General features: G+C 37.3%; 1 protein-coding gene across 1 annotated transcript in view; it reads left to right on the top strand.

Moving 5' to 3' along the window:
- DKK2 (dickkopf Wnt signaling pathway inhibitor 2) overlaps window positions 1-13,878 on the top strand; it is a 63,313-nt gene extending 49,435 nt beyond the window's left edge. The window contains exons 2-4 of the mRNA XM_034442235.3: window positions 4,353-4,503; window positions 8,610-8,759; window positions 10,643-13,878. Coding sequence (XP_034298126.1) covers window positions 4,353-4,503; window positions 8,610-8,759; window positions 10,643-10,893 — 552 coding nt within the window. The 3' untranslated portion in view covers window positions 10,894-13,878. The remainder of the gene's footprint in view (window positions 1-4,352; window positions 4,504-8,609; window positions 8,760-10,642) is intronic.
- The last annotated feature ends 292 nt before the right edge of the window (window positions 13,879-14,170 follow it).

Below are 14,170 nucleotides of genomic sequence, written 5' to 3'. Positions count from 1 at the left end.
GCAAGGACAGTCATATGAAACTTATAAAAAACGTGGCTGCTTTTATGTTTGAAAAAAAGTTGCTTCGTTTGCACTAATTTGTAAAGCATCTCTTTTGAATGTTTTGCACAACTCTGTTAGAAGTTTGTGTGACTTGTCTTTTTACCTTGCAGTAGTTAGAGGGGATAATGGTATGAGTTCACTGTTTTATAAATGTTGTAGAAAAAGCCAGAAATCCAGGATGCAAAGACCAGCTTGTCTAGTTTAGTTTATCACTTTGAAATGCTAGTAATAACAAAATGTGGATCATTGAAAAAGAGTTTCGTGGGGCTCAAAAGCTTTATGTCTTCCCACCAGCAGAACATGTTACAGAATTGGCTCAGTAACTCTTCTTGCATCAAAAAATATTTTTATGATTACAACTCTGTCTTTCTATAATTATTTTCAAAATTGTACTGTCAAATAGAAAGGGGGGGGGAGAGAAGAAAAATCTACCAAATATGCCTCCTGTTTGATTATATAATATTGTTGCTATGTCAACCTACTTTTAATTTCCATGTATTAAGCGTTTTTCTAAAATTATGGAATCACATAATATATATGCATGGTAAATTTCCTGCCAAAAAGTGTATCAATAATAATAAAATCACCATCGGTCAATTGCAAAAGGCAGGTTTACTTATAATAGCTTACATATTGTGACGATATCTTTAGCACTATCAAATAACAATACCTGCCTATAACAAGTCCTTGGGAATGACTCAATAGGTGGATAAAAATACCAAATCTAGTCTAAACATCTGGCTGACTATATGATCAACCATAATATATGATGATTTCCCACTCCAAAAGATTCTCATAATGTAATAGAATCTGTATTCTTAGACTTCATAAGTTTCTGTGATGTAACATGGCCAACTGTGATGTGCTTGAAAATTGCAATGTTGATTTTAATATGTCAAAGATACACAGGGGAGGGAGAAGAAAACATCAGTGGGGCAGATGTGAAATGAAAAGAATTAACTTACTAACACTGTCAATTTCAAAGCTAGTTTGACCTAAGAAATGGAATGGCTTTAAATGAAGTTATCCTTGTTTCAATATTTTTTTCAACTGTTTAATTCAGTATTTAGAATAGAACAGAACAGAACAGAACAGAACAGAACAGAACAGAACAGAACAGAACAGAACAGAACAGAACAGAATAGAATAACAGAATTGGAAGGAACCTTGGCAGTCTTCTAGTCCAACCCCCTGCTCAGGCAGGAAACCCTATACCATTTCAGACAAATGTTTGTCCAATCTTTTCTTTAAAACTTCCAGTGTTGGAGCATTCACAACTTCTGGAGACAAGTTGTTCCACTGGTTAATTGTTCTAACTGTCAGGAAATTTCTTTTTAGTTCTAGTTGCTTCTCTCCTTGATTAGTTCCCCCCCCCATTGCTTCTGCGCTCAGGTGCTTTGGAGAATAACTTGACTACTTCTTCTTTGTGGCAGCTCCTGAGATATCGGAACACTGCTATCATGTCACCTCAGTCTTTCTTCTGTATAAAACTAAACATACCCCATTCTAGCAACCATTCTTTATATGTTTTAGCCTCCAGTCCCCATATCACATATGTATATGTGCATACGTTCATTCATGGAGTTTTGAATTATGAGATTTTACTAGCTCTTAGATTTGTATAAACACAATTCTTGAATCTTAAAATGCTTTTGTGAATAAAAAATATTACTCACAGAAGGCAAAATTATCACATTTCTCTATTCACTTTCCATGGCAGACTTTCTTGGGTTAATCCAGAGGTGGGTTTCAGTAGGTTCTGACCAGTTCTGGAGAACCGGTAGCGGAAATTTTGAGTGGTTCGGAGAACCTGTAGTAAAAATTCTGACTGGCCCCGCCCCCATCTATTCTCTGCCTCCCAAGTCCCAGCTGATTGGGAGGAAATGGAGATTTTGCAGTAACCTCCCCCTGTAGCCGTGTGGGAATGGAGATTTTACAGTATCCTTTCCCTGCCACGCCCACCAAGCCACACCCACCAAGCCATGCCATGCCCACCAAGCCACACCCACAGAACCGGTAGTAAAAAATTTTGAAACCCACCACTGTTCCAATCCTATGTCATTCTAGAAAGGCCCCTCAAGCCCAAGAAGGTATCTTATAAAGAATCAAGTTAACCATGGGAAAAAATGTCCAGGATTTTGTGTTTTTTTACAAACTAGATTGCTTTCTTGGTTTTTTTGACATCAACCCAGGTTGATCAATGGGCTCTTGGCATTGGAAAAAGAAGTTTGCACTTTCCCAGAGTTCACTGTAAAAGATTTAGGGAGGTAACATGATACTTTTGGCATTTCATGAAAAAGCAATGGATTTACCATGAGATGGTGAAATCCAATTTTTTTTACTACTGGTTCTGTGGGCGTGACTTGGTGGGCATGGTGTGGCTTAGTGGGCGTGGCAGGGGAAGGATACTGCAGAATCTCCATTGCCACCCCACTCTGGGGCCAGCCAGAGTGGTATTTCCCGGTTCTCCAAACTACTCAAAATTTCCGCTGCCGGTTTCCCAGAATCTTGTCAGAATCTGCTGGATTTCATCCCTGGACTGGCGCCATACTGAGAAAAAGTATAACAGAAAATATAACTCTTGACATCAGTAGGATATCCTCTCAACAACTTTCCTAAGAAAGGGGAAGTTGGAGACAGGTGCTTCCTTATCAAACAATTTACGGTCTGTATTTATGTAAAGATACAAAAAAAAATCTCAGAAATTAATTTATTCAAAGTAGTTTAAAACAGCCCCAAATAGCAGCTGATTCAATTAAATTCAGCATCAAAGGACAGATATTTGGAACATGGACAAAATCCACCCCATCTAGATAAGGGGCATAAAAATTTTAGAAATGAAAGGTAAGATTTTTCTTGAGGCTTTCTTTTTGCCTCATAATAGGGTTGTTTTTTTAAAAAAAAAAATAGAAACTAATCTACAGAGAGATATGTCTATTTATCTGCAATATTTCTCTCTTTTACACTCCCTAGTAATTTTTCTGCTGACTTACATTAAGAAATGCCCTAGTGGGATTTTGAAAGCAAAATGACTCTCATGCCAAATTTGGATCAAAGATCAAAGGAAATGCAATAAATTTCCTTGACTGTTTTAACTGTAGGGGTTTTTTTTTTTGGCCAAATCATGACTTCTTAGAGAAGGAAAGGATTATGGAGGAGTATTGATATGCATTCTTCTCTTCAGATCCCAAAGAAAGTAAATCCTGCAGTTTAATTGATAATGAAGTAGAGATTCACTTTTAACCAAAGGAACAGTTCATGAATATAGTATCATGTGAATTTCTCCTATTTTGCTATGGGAAAATTTGACTTTTGTTTTGTTTGTTTGATTGATTGTTTCAGTTGGAGGAAATATTATCAATATCTCAATATTATTCCTGTAACTTTCAATAATCTGCTCATCTAAATCTTAAAAGGAAAGATTCACATGATGCCTATTATTAGCATCATATAGAAAATGATCTATCTAAACTTACTTCTTGATCTTACCTCTGTGATAGTCAATCTAATTGTACACAAGACAATCTAATTTATGTGCTATCACAGTGATGGCGAACCTATGGCAAGCATGTCACAAGTGGCATGCAGAGACCTCTCTATGGGCACGTGAGCTGTCGCCCCAGTTCAGCTCCACCATGCATGTGCGCACGCCTCCCATCATCCAGCTGATTTTCGGGTCTCTGCTGCGCATGCATGGGGGGGTGCATGCAGGAGATATGTGCAGGGGTGGGGGGGTCGCATGCACATGTGTGGGTTGTGGGGGAGTGCAGGAGGATGTGTTGCGCCCCCCCCATGGCCCATTTTTGGTCCCAGGAGGATGCAGGGAGGCCTGCTAGGCCCAAAATGGGGCATAGGAGGTGCGGTGTGCCCCCTGTGGCCTGTTTTTGGTTTAAGGAGGCTGCATGGAGGCCTGTTAGGCCCAAAACAGGGCATGGGGGGGTCACATGTGCATGCACAGGGGGGTAGGGGAGAACGGGGGAGTCACACATGCATGCGTGGTGTGGGAGTCATGTAGGAGGGTCATGTGCACCTGTTTAGGGGGACAGGGCACAAAGGGGGTGTCACATGTGCATTGCATTATGGGTACCGGCACACACACACTTTTGGCACGTGACAACAAAAAGGTTAGCCATCACTGTGCTATCAGTTATGACAAAACCAAAAATCTGGGTATTTTAGTGTCACTGAATACTGAAAGTATGAAAAACCTTTAAGTTGGTCTCTGAAAAATATGCCTGCATTATCACTTTGTTTTGAGTTTTACAGTGTTGTTGACTCGTTATGACACTTGTATTTATAACTACCCACAGGCTTATCCTTGCACTAATGATAAAGAATGTGAAGTCGGGAAGTACTGCCACAGTCCCCATCAAGCTACATCTGCCTGCATGGTTTGTAGAAGGAAGAAGAAACGTTGCCACAGAGATGGCATGTGTTGTCCTGGAAACCGCTGTAACAATGGTATTTGCATGAGTCTTAATTTTTTTTTAAAAAAAGCAAAAAAAACCATGAATAGTGTAAAATATTTTAGTGCTTGATTCTCATATTTGTTCTTCAAGATTTGGCAATTAGGTAGAAGATTCATTTTGGGGGCATCAACGTTCATTCTAGAATGAGAGAAAGAGATAGCAATAGCAATAGCACTTAGACTTATATACCGCTTCATAGTGCTTTTTTTACAGGACTCTCTAAGCGTTTTTCCAAATTAGCGTATTGCCCCCAACAATGTGGGTCCTCATTTTACCTACCTTGGAAGAATGGAAGACTGAATCAACCTTGAGCCGGTGAGATTTGAACTGTTGAACTGCAGCTAGCAGTAGCCTACAGTACTGCACTCTAACCACTGCACCACCTCAGTTCTTATTAATGGAGAAACAGTTGATCTCTTGAATTCATGGATTATCAAAATTGCCACAAAATATTTTTTCTCATGAGATAGACACATTCCTTTTTAATCCATTACTCTGCTGTTTCTCAGCAGCGAATCCTTTTTTTTTTTTCCTTTTTCTGGTTTTAATATACTACATTTTCCTTTCAAATGAGGAGCAACCTTATCTGGAGGAATGAGGCTTCTTGGCAAAGTTTTGACCATCTCACAACCCACTCTAGGGAAAAATAACAGAGACGAGGAAGGGGTGAAATGTTACTGAGTAAAGGGAGGGTGTTGTAACCACCAAAACACTAGATTCAATGATGGGTTTCAAATTTTTTTACTACCGGTTCTGTGCATGTGACTTGGTGGGCGTGGCAGGTGAAGGATACTGTAAAATTTCCATTCCCACCACATTCCAGGGGAAGGTTACTGCAAAATCCCCATTTCCTCCCAATCAGCTGGGACTCGGGGGACAGAGAATAAATGGGTCAGAGGTGGTATTTACCGGTTCTCCGAACTACTCAAAATTTCCGCTACCGGTTCTCCAGAACTGTTCAGAACTTGCTGAAACCCACTGCTGAGTAGACTGGAAGGGAAAGAAACTGTGCTGTTTGTTACCTCAGTATAGCTATACTGGGACAAAAGTACAACAAGTAACTTAAGCCTCTATTAAGTCTGTTTTGCAGACCTCCATATTTTAAGAACAGTTTAAGATGAACTTAGGGTTGCCAGGTGTCCACTATTTGAGCGGACAGTCCACTTTTTTCACATTATGTTCACTATTTTTTTTCACAAAATAGTGGACATTTTTTTTATTCAAAAGCTTTATGATGAAATAGTACATAATCTAAAGCTGTACAGTCTAAGGGAATAAGGATAGGAGAATCGCGTTTTGTCTTTTTTTTCATAAGTTAGAATGAGACAAAGATCGAATATGCATTGAACTTGATTCTCCGAAAAAATTAATGATGAGATTAAAATAAAAATATATTATAAAATATATTTTATATACAGTTCACATTTTTAAAATGTATTGTAGCTTGTGTCGACTGACCTAAAATGGCATGTTAAAATGTTTGTAAGAAAATATATAATTTAATTGTAATTTTTTTTTATTTTTTTACTACTTAACCCCCCCCCCCCCAGCTTTCCGCTATTTTTTGGAAGCAGACCTGGCAACCCTAGATGAACTTATTGAAGGCCATGAAATAACCTTTTCAATCTCCCCTGTCACTTTACTTTGATGAGTAAGAACGATTATCTTCAAAAATGAAACTTCAGATTTCAGGAGTTATATCAAGTTATATCATCCTTCCTATTAAATATATGGTTTAAATTTTATTAGAGATTTCTTTATTTCTAATTTTTAGTAACCTTGCAAGGTTATTTCATTGGTTTGGCTTATAGCTTAAAATTTAATTATTAAAAGTAAGTGATAAATCTCTTTCTTGTTCATTAAAACCATTCATTTTATTCACTAGGGTCATGCACCTTGCCATTTTAAGGAGTCGTGCTATTACAGAATGGACAGCCATTGCACTACTTCAATGAAAGGGACTTCTGTCCTACTGTAACATTGGACATAGTGTTTTGCCTGATCTGCAGACATCAGTATCAGTCTCTTCAGGAAAGAAACCTACTCAAGCATAGGCTTCCATAGGCCCCATAAATTGAATGCTCCATCCAATTTATGGGGAGTGAAATGAAAGACAGCATTCTCTCTCTCGCTCATTCAGACATGCACACATTCTTTAGCTATCTTGCAATTAAATAAGTACAGTAAAACCTAATTTTGATAATCTCCTTTGAAATAATTTCTAAAGTAATTTCTCTTTCAACAAATGGAATCAATGCTACAAGAAAAAATATGAGGAAATTGTTTTACCTGGGACTATCGTATTATTTAAATACCAGCATTATTGGATATTTGGTAGAGAATCCTATCTAAAAATAATTACTTCTAGTTTGTAGATCCGGAATCAGCAATATTGAATTTCCATGGAAAACTCTAAAATGTTATCATTATCACTATCATGAAGTAATTTATTTTAATTGCACCAAATCAGTGGTGGGTTGCTCCCAGTTCTCAAGAACCGGTAGTAAAAATTTGTAGTAGTTCCGAGAACCAGTAATAACATTGGCTGGCCATGCCCCCGGCCCGGTCCCCGGCCCAGTCACCGCTCACTTACCCCACCCACCTCATCAAAGGCTTTTTTTTACTTTTAAAAGCATTTTTTCTACAACCTCTTCAGCCGAAGAGGTTGTAGAAAAAAAAAATGCCTTTAAAAGCCTCTGGTGATCCCAGCTGAGTTGCCTGATCATTAGAGACTTTTAAAAGCATTTTTTTCTGCAACCTCTTAAGGTTGTAGAAAAAATGCTTTTAAAAGTAAAAAAAAAAAAAATGGCCACCCCCACCCAGCCACATTACTCCCACCAAGCCATGCCCACAAAATAAGCCACACCCACAGAACCAGTAGTAAAAAAATTTAGAACCCACCCCTGCACCAAATCTTTTATCACAATTCTTCCACAAAATGGCATGAGAATTCTATATTTGCAAATTTTGAGGGGAGATGCCTCAGCCATTAAAAAAAATAATGAACTGTTGCACATGAACAGGGTACATCTGGAGACTAGCTAGAAAGCACATAAGAACTCACTATATACAGTAACAGAGTTGGAAGGGATCTTCGAAGTCATCTAGTCCAATCCCCTGCTCACGCAGGAGACCTATGCTAAGGATTCAAACTACCAAACTGCTGACATTTCTGATTGACAAGCTCAGCATCTTAGCCACTGAGCCACCTAACCTAAAGAGAAAGAGATGGGATCCAATTTGTAATAGCATATTACTTTCTCAAAAATATTTGTGAATTGGACTTCATAGTTTGAAACATCTTGATATTAGTATATACACAGAATAGAATAGAATTTTTATTGGCCAAGTGTGATTGGACACACAAGGAATTTGTCTTGGTGCATATGATCTCAGTGTACATAAAATAAAAGATAAGTATGTACAGTATACACATACATATACATACTGTATGTACTATATGTACACATATGCATATGTATATACATACATACATACATACATACATGCATACATATAAAATCAGGTGAGAAGAATAACAAAGTATATATAGTTTAATATATTAACTATTGTCAATCATTCATATTTAGCAATATTTAATTTCTTATGGAATGGTTTCTACTGAAATTTGGATTTAATCTAATTAAACATATTGTGGTAAACTGGAATTGCTTTTTAAAGTAACACAAAAAAATGGGCTCAGCGTTGCAATTATACCAGTTGTGTGACTGCTCTGGGGACTGCAGAATGAGACTGGATAGATGCATGAGCTCCACTGCCTGCAGGTTGTCAAATCTTACTTTCAAATTGTACTTTCTCAACTTAATGACTGATGGACATATTAAATCCAAACGCTATATTGGTTGGGAACTGGAGTCCTGCTAAAGACCAGCCTCTCAGCCTCAGTACCCCAACTGCAGTTTGCTGATAATAAAATTAACCGATGTTGTATGGGACAGCCATGGAAGACATCAAACTTGCATAAATTTGAGGATTTACTTTCTTTATGAATATTAATAGATTCTTTGTTTGTGGCATTCCAGTTATGGTGTTAACTGTGGTATTTCCAGTTCTAACTTGTTTCATTCATTGATTTAGGTATTTGTATACCAGTGACTGAGAGCATTCTCACACCCCATATTCCAGCTCTAGAAGTGCCTCGCAATAAAAAAAATAATCACTATCCCACCAAGGATTTGGGCTGGCAAAATCTTGGGAAAGGACAGTCTAAGCTGACACACGCAAAAGGTAGGATAGCTTGATTTATAAACGGTCTGTAATGGTTTCCTGAGAAGGGAAGAACACTTTTGAAAAAGCAGTAAATTTATGTATTGACATTTTGATTCTCTTCAATGACAGGCTTCTGTGGGGGTGAGGAACAGGAGAACCTTAGAAAAATGGCATCTCTTTGAATGCTGATGATGCCTGTTTCTATATCCTCTAAGGTGGTCCTGTGCCCAACTATGTATAAGATCATCTTTGAAGGCATCCTTTCATATCTTTAAATATTGGGGAACTTTTTCCCATTAAGTACCATATTCCACAGGAATAATTAATTTGACCTTTGTGTGATCAAAGGTCTATACTTGTGATGGCAAACCTATGGCATGTGTGCCACCTGTGCCATATCAGTGGGCATGTGAACTCAGCTTAGTTGGAAAATGGGTCATTTCTGGCCTCCAGAGGGCTCCAGGGCGTGGGGAAGGCAGTTTCGCCCTCCCCAAGCTTCTAGAAAGGCTCTTGAGCCTGGGGAAGAGCAAAAAATGGGTCTTCTGGTCCCACCAGAATTTAGCAAATGGGCCATTTACAGCCTCTGGAGGGCCTCCAGGGGGGCGGAGAAGGCCGTTTTCATCCTCTCCAAGCTCCTAGAAAGGCTCTGGAGCCTGGGGAGAGAGAAAATGGACCTACCGAGCCCACCGTGCCATCACGTGCCAGGTCATGCATGCATGCGTGGGGGCAGGGCACATAGAATTATGGGTGTGGGCATGCATGCGCATGACCCCCACTCCTCCCCTTTCCTGGCACGCGATGGCAAAAAGGTTAGCCATCACTGGTCTATACTGATGATTTTTTCAGATAGGAGCTTCATAATCTTAAACACACTTATTTAATCATTCTTATATAAGTGTTTATAATTGAGCTACATATGGAATAAATTATTTGCTGGTTCATTTATTTAATAGTTGTTACTCACCATAATGTAGATTTGTGGTCTATACAAGAGATTTCACATTTCTTCCTGTTACAGAATATACAGGAGTTCATTAAATATAGGATGAGCTAATTCCTTCTTATAAAAGTGTGTTCTGGAAGTGCCCAAGTCCCTGAAACAGAACTTAGTATGAAAGATCTATTAAGAATGGCATCCTTGGATCCTTCTCTTAATATGTAACTAGTGGTTAATATTTATTTACTTATTTATGTATTTATTTATTATTCGTATTTCTGAGTCAACCTTGAGCCGGTGAGATTTGATCCGCTGATCTGCTGAACTAGCAGTCAGCTGAAGTAGCTGCAGTACTGCACTCTAACCACTGTGCCACCTCGGCTCTTGCTCAGCTCTTACATCAATGAGCCCAAAGAAGTTAGTGAACATTGTCTTACTATTTCCCATGACTTGGATAAAACTGAAAAAGAAAAAAATATGGAAGACTTTTCTACATGTTTAGTAGATTTTAGGCTAAGGTGCTAGTGAAATCTGTGATGTCCTTCCGGCATAATTCATAGAGATAGTTTGTAAAGGCTGCAATCCCGTGTAGTAATAGATCTCATTAACAGGAATTCTTTTCCAGTGGCTGCTCTGGTTTAGGCTGCTGAGTTTAGCAACATCTGGAAGGACATGTGTCCTTTGCTCCTACTTTACAGATTATTGTATGCTGAAAAGGGCATGATTGGTTTATAAAAGTCTTATATGGGAATAGAATATATTCTGTTAAAGGGAAAGGATTGTTGCCATTCAATTTCAACTTCTCTAACCATAAATAAAATATTCTCTTTAAATGGTCTGGAAGAACATGCAGATACATTTAAACAAATATATATTTATCAGAATATATTTGGAAAATGACCTAATTGCTTTAGTTGCCCTTCCTTAGGATTACTAACTAATAAAGTGGTGTTTCCTTTTTAAGGTCATGAAGGAGATCCTTGCTTAAGGTCCTCTGATTGCACAGAAGGGTTTTGTTGTGCTCGTCATTTTTGGACCAAAATTTGCAAACCTGTGCTACACCAAGGAGAAGTATGCACTAAACAGCGGAAGAAAGGTTCCCATGGCTTGGAGATTTTCCAGCGATGTGACTGTGCCAAAGGCTTATCATGTAAAATCTGGAAAGATGCCACTTATTCTTCAAAAGCAAGACTTCATATGTGCCAGAAGATCTGAGACAGGATTTGAAAATTGTCACCGGCAGGCCTTGACAAATGTCTACTGCATAGACTATGGTGGAAAAAAAAATTGTAAATAAAAAAATGACTGGCCCAAGTTTCCTTGAGCCAGAAAAAGGCCCAAATGACTGGCCCAGTATCCTTGTGGCAAGAAAAAGCATCATCTCCACATGTGTTATAATTCTGCTTGGAAGTACGGCTGACAGCAGATGGATGTTCTTTTTAGCGTGATGCCATTAGACAGTGCGGCCAAAGATTTGCGACAAAGCTTCTACTGATAATCTTGTGACTTTTCCATATTAGTTGTAGGTAGTTTATCCCACTCTGATGATAAAATAGGATATATTTACAATACAGAGCAGGACTTTGCCAAGACATATTTCTTTTCTTTTTTTTTTTTGCCAAAATATATTTCTATCAACACATACTTGTATATTAGGGGTGGGTTCTACTTACCTTTGCTACTGGTTTGCAGCAGGGCCGCGTGCATGCATGCACAATCTTCTGCACATGCGCAGAAGCGTTTTGGCGATGTTGGGGTCGGTGGGCGGGGCCTTCTGCCGGTTTTACTACCGGTTCTATAGAACCAGTGCAAACCGGGAGCAACCCACCACTGTTGTATACTGAATAATAACTACAAAAAGTTCCCAGCAAACTAAAGGTGTTGGAAATAAAAGAGGAAGTTACTACAATTATGGACTTTATTGTTTTACAATCCAAGGCCCTCACTTGCAAAGGGATTTTTAATCTCTGTCAATATATATGAAAAGAGGCAGTTAAGCTAGGGTAATAATCTAGATTCATATTTCTCAAGTTTTGCAATTTAGCTATACTGGTTGGAGAATTCTGGGTTTTGAAGTCCAGATATCTTAAATTGTCAACAGTAAAAAACACTGATTTAGATTCATATAAATGATATAAACAGTTAGATTTCATAACACAAACTGATAGTTCTTCATTTATTGTAGCTAATGACTCCCATTAACTTGGTTTACTGATTTATTGATAGCCACATGGATTTACAGTAAAAACAGACTATTCATTACCACATCCAAAATGGAATGATATACTAAGATGCTGGTTGTAAATACTAGGGAATGGGGGTTTGCATTATGAATTATTCTTCATTTTTGCCCTTAAAGTGGGGCATTCAGGATCATTAAACCTGTTTTGCTAAATAATATGTCATAAGGGTTTTAGATCAGAACGTAAACCATGATATGTCAGTGACAAAAAAAAAAGATAATAGCATTGAGAGTATTGAGATTAATATGTGTCATAAGAATACGGTAAATATGTTCTGAATGCACCTTAGGAATGTGTTTGACATTGGCACTACTGGATTGCTGTACGTATATCAATGGATGCCAGTGGAGTTCACTTCAGCAGTATTAATGGGCTAGTAAAATGGACACCAATTTCTTCTCCTTTCTTCCCCATTCAGCATCCTTATATGTTCTTTCACAGTGTTGATATCCACATGGTATGATCTACGTTAACTTTAGGAGACTGATGGTTCCTCTTTGCTTAAAAGGAGGAAAGAATTGTGTGCTTGTTTGTGTGTGTGTGTGTGTGTTTGTGTGTGTGTGTTTCTAATTCTGTTCATTTTGTTTTATTTTGGGGACTCCTTCATGTGAGTTTAATATGCTGAGGCAATATGCCATTTGTAATATCTGTTAAAAATGGAGCAATCAAAGGTAACCAACAACAATAGCAACAAAGTGTTTTTGTAGCTAGCAAGTTTTTTTCCCTGACTTTCTGAAGCCATGAAATGACTAAGTTTTGCAAAAATTAACATTTATCTGTAATTAATTTATATTTCAAAACCCACGAATAAATATCAGCCAAATGCTACATGTTTTTCATGTCTATTAAAAAAATACTTTCAAACCATTTTCCATTTCAGTGCCAAACTGCAACTTCAGAAAGTACCTAAATTATCTAAACGCATATGGTAGTGGTAAAGCAATTTGCAGCCTGTCCTTCATTGTTTATACACACAAAAAGGCAAGAAAGTGGATTTTGGCAGAGGTGTTTATAATTCTCTAAGTTTTTGTTTTAAAATCAGAATTCCATAAACCTTTGATGGGAATTCAGAGTAAGCCATGAAACTACGCTAGCAGTACAGTTGATAGACTCCTTAGTCCAGTATTAATAGGATGTTATATGTTCTAATTTCTTCCCATACTATTTGTGTAGTTTATTTTAATGTACATGATCTAGGAGGAAAAAATGGATATTACATGCAAATTTGTTTTATGAATTTTAGACAGTATTGCTTAAAATAAAAAAAGTAGCTTTGACAGATAGTAGAGATACAATGCAGTTTTAGCTTTCTCTGGCTTAATTGTTCTACTTAAAATATCCCAAGACATTGCTCCATCCATTTATGTTTTAGATATGTATTTCCTTTGGCAAACTTCTCATTGAAACTTCATTTAGGAAAAGCAGCTTGAGCAAGAAATTAGAAAACTATTTTTTTAAAAAAAACATCAATTGTTCCTGCTACCAACAGATTATTAGCTCTGAAGCACCAGATTGAATATTTAATTTTTTTTTGTCAGTAATAAGATACTTATATAGAAGCTTATTTAAAGTTTAGGAAGTTCAAATTATTTGGGAGTTTAATACAGGAAGCTCTATTCAGTTTACTTCAATACAATGAAAATGGGATGGAGATGGACAAAATGTATCAGTTCTTTGATTATAGGAAAGATCCTTGCCCTCAGCCCAGCTAACAGTAACAAAGTTATATCCCTGACTTGTTGAAATGTTATCTGCATGCCCTTCCCCACTTTATTTTCCCCCATATGTAGTATTTGAAATAATTTATTTACAGGAAATGTTTAATGAGATGTATTTTCTTATAGAAGAGATTTCCTACAGAAAGCTTTGTAGCAAAACTATACTTGCAATTTGTTGACTTTGTAATTTAGAAAGAAATGTATAATAAGATTAAATATATTAAAATGTTTTTTTTTCACACTTTGTCATTTTATTCTTTGTCCATCTCCTAAAGGGGAGTGCAGAAGAGAGAAAACATCAAGAAAAAAGTGAATAAAGAGTTCCTTTCTCTTTTCTTTCAAAAATTAATTTGTATTAAAAGATTCCTGGATTCCTCTTTTGGCATTTGGTATGCTGCCAAAAACCATTACATTATGTTTAGTATTACAATCCCGATCTCAGCCTTTTGTGATCCGATCCTTTTGAAAGATGACTAATTCTTCGTTGTTGTTGTTTAATTTAGTGGGATTTTTTTTTTTTACAGAATACAC

The sequence above is a fragment of the Pantherophis guttatus genome, chromosome 8 (genome assembly GCF_059756535.1).
Source record: "Pantherophis guttatus breed Tessera chromosome 8, ASM5975653v1, whole genome shotgun sequence".
NCBI classification, from domain to species: Eukaryota; Metazoa; Chordata; class Lepidosauria; order Squamata; family Colubridae; genus Pantherophis; species Pantherophis guttatus.
This window is presented reverse-complemented; position numbering and strand designations above follow the sequence as displayed.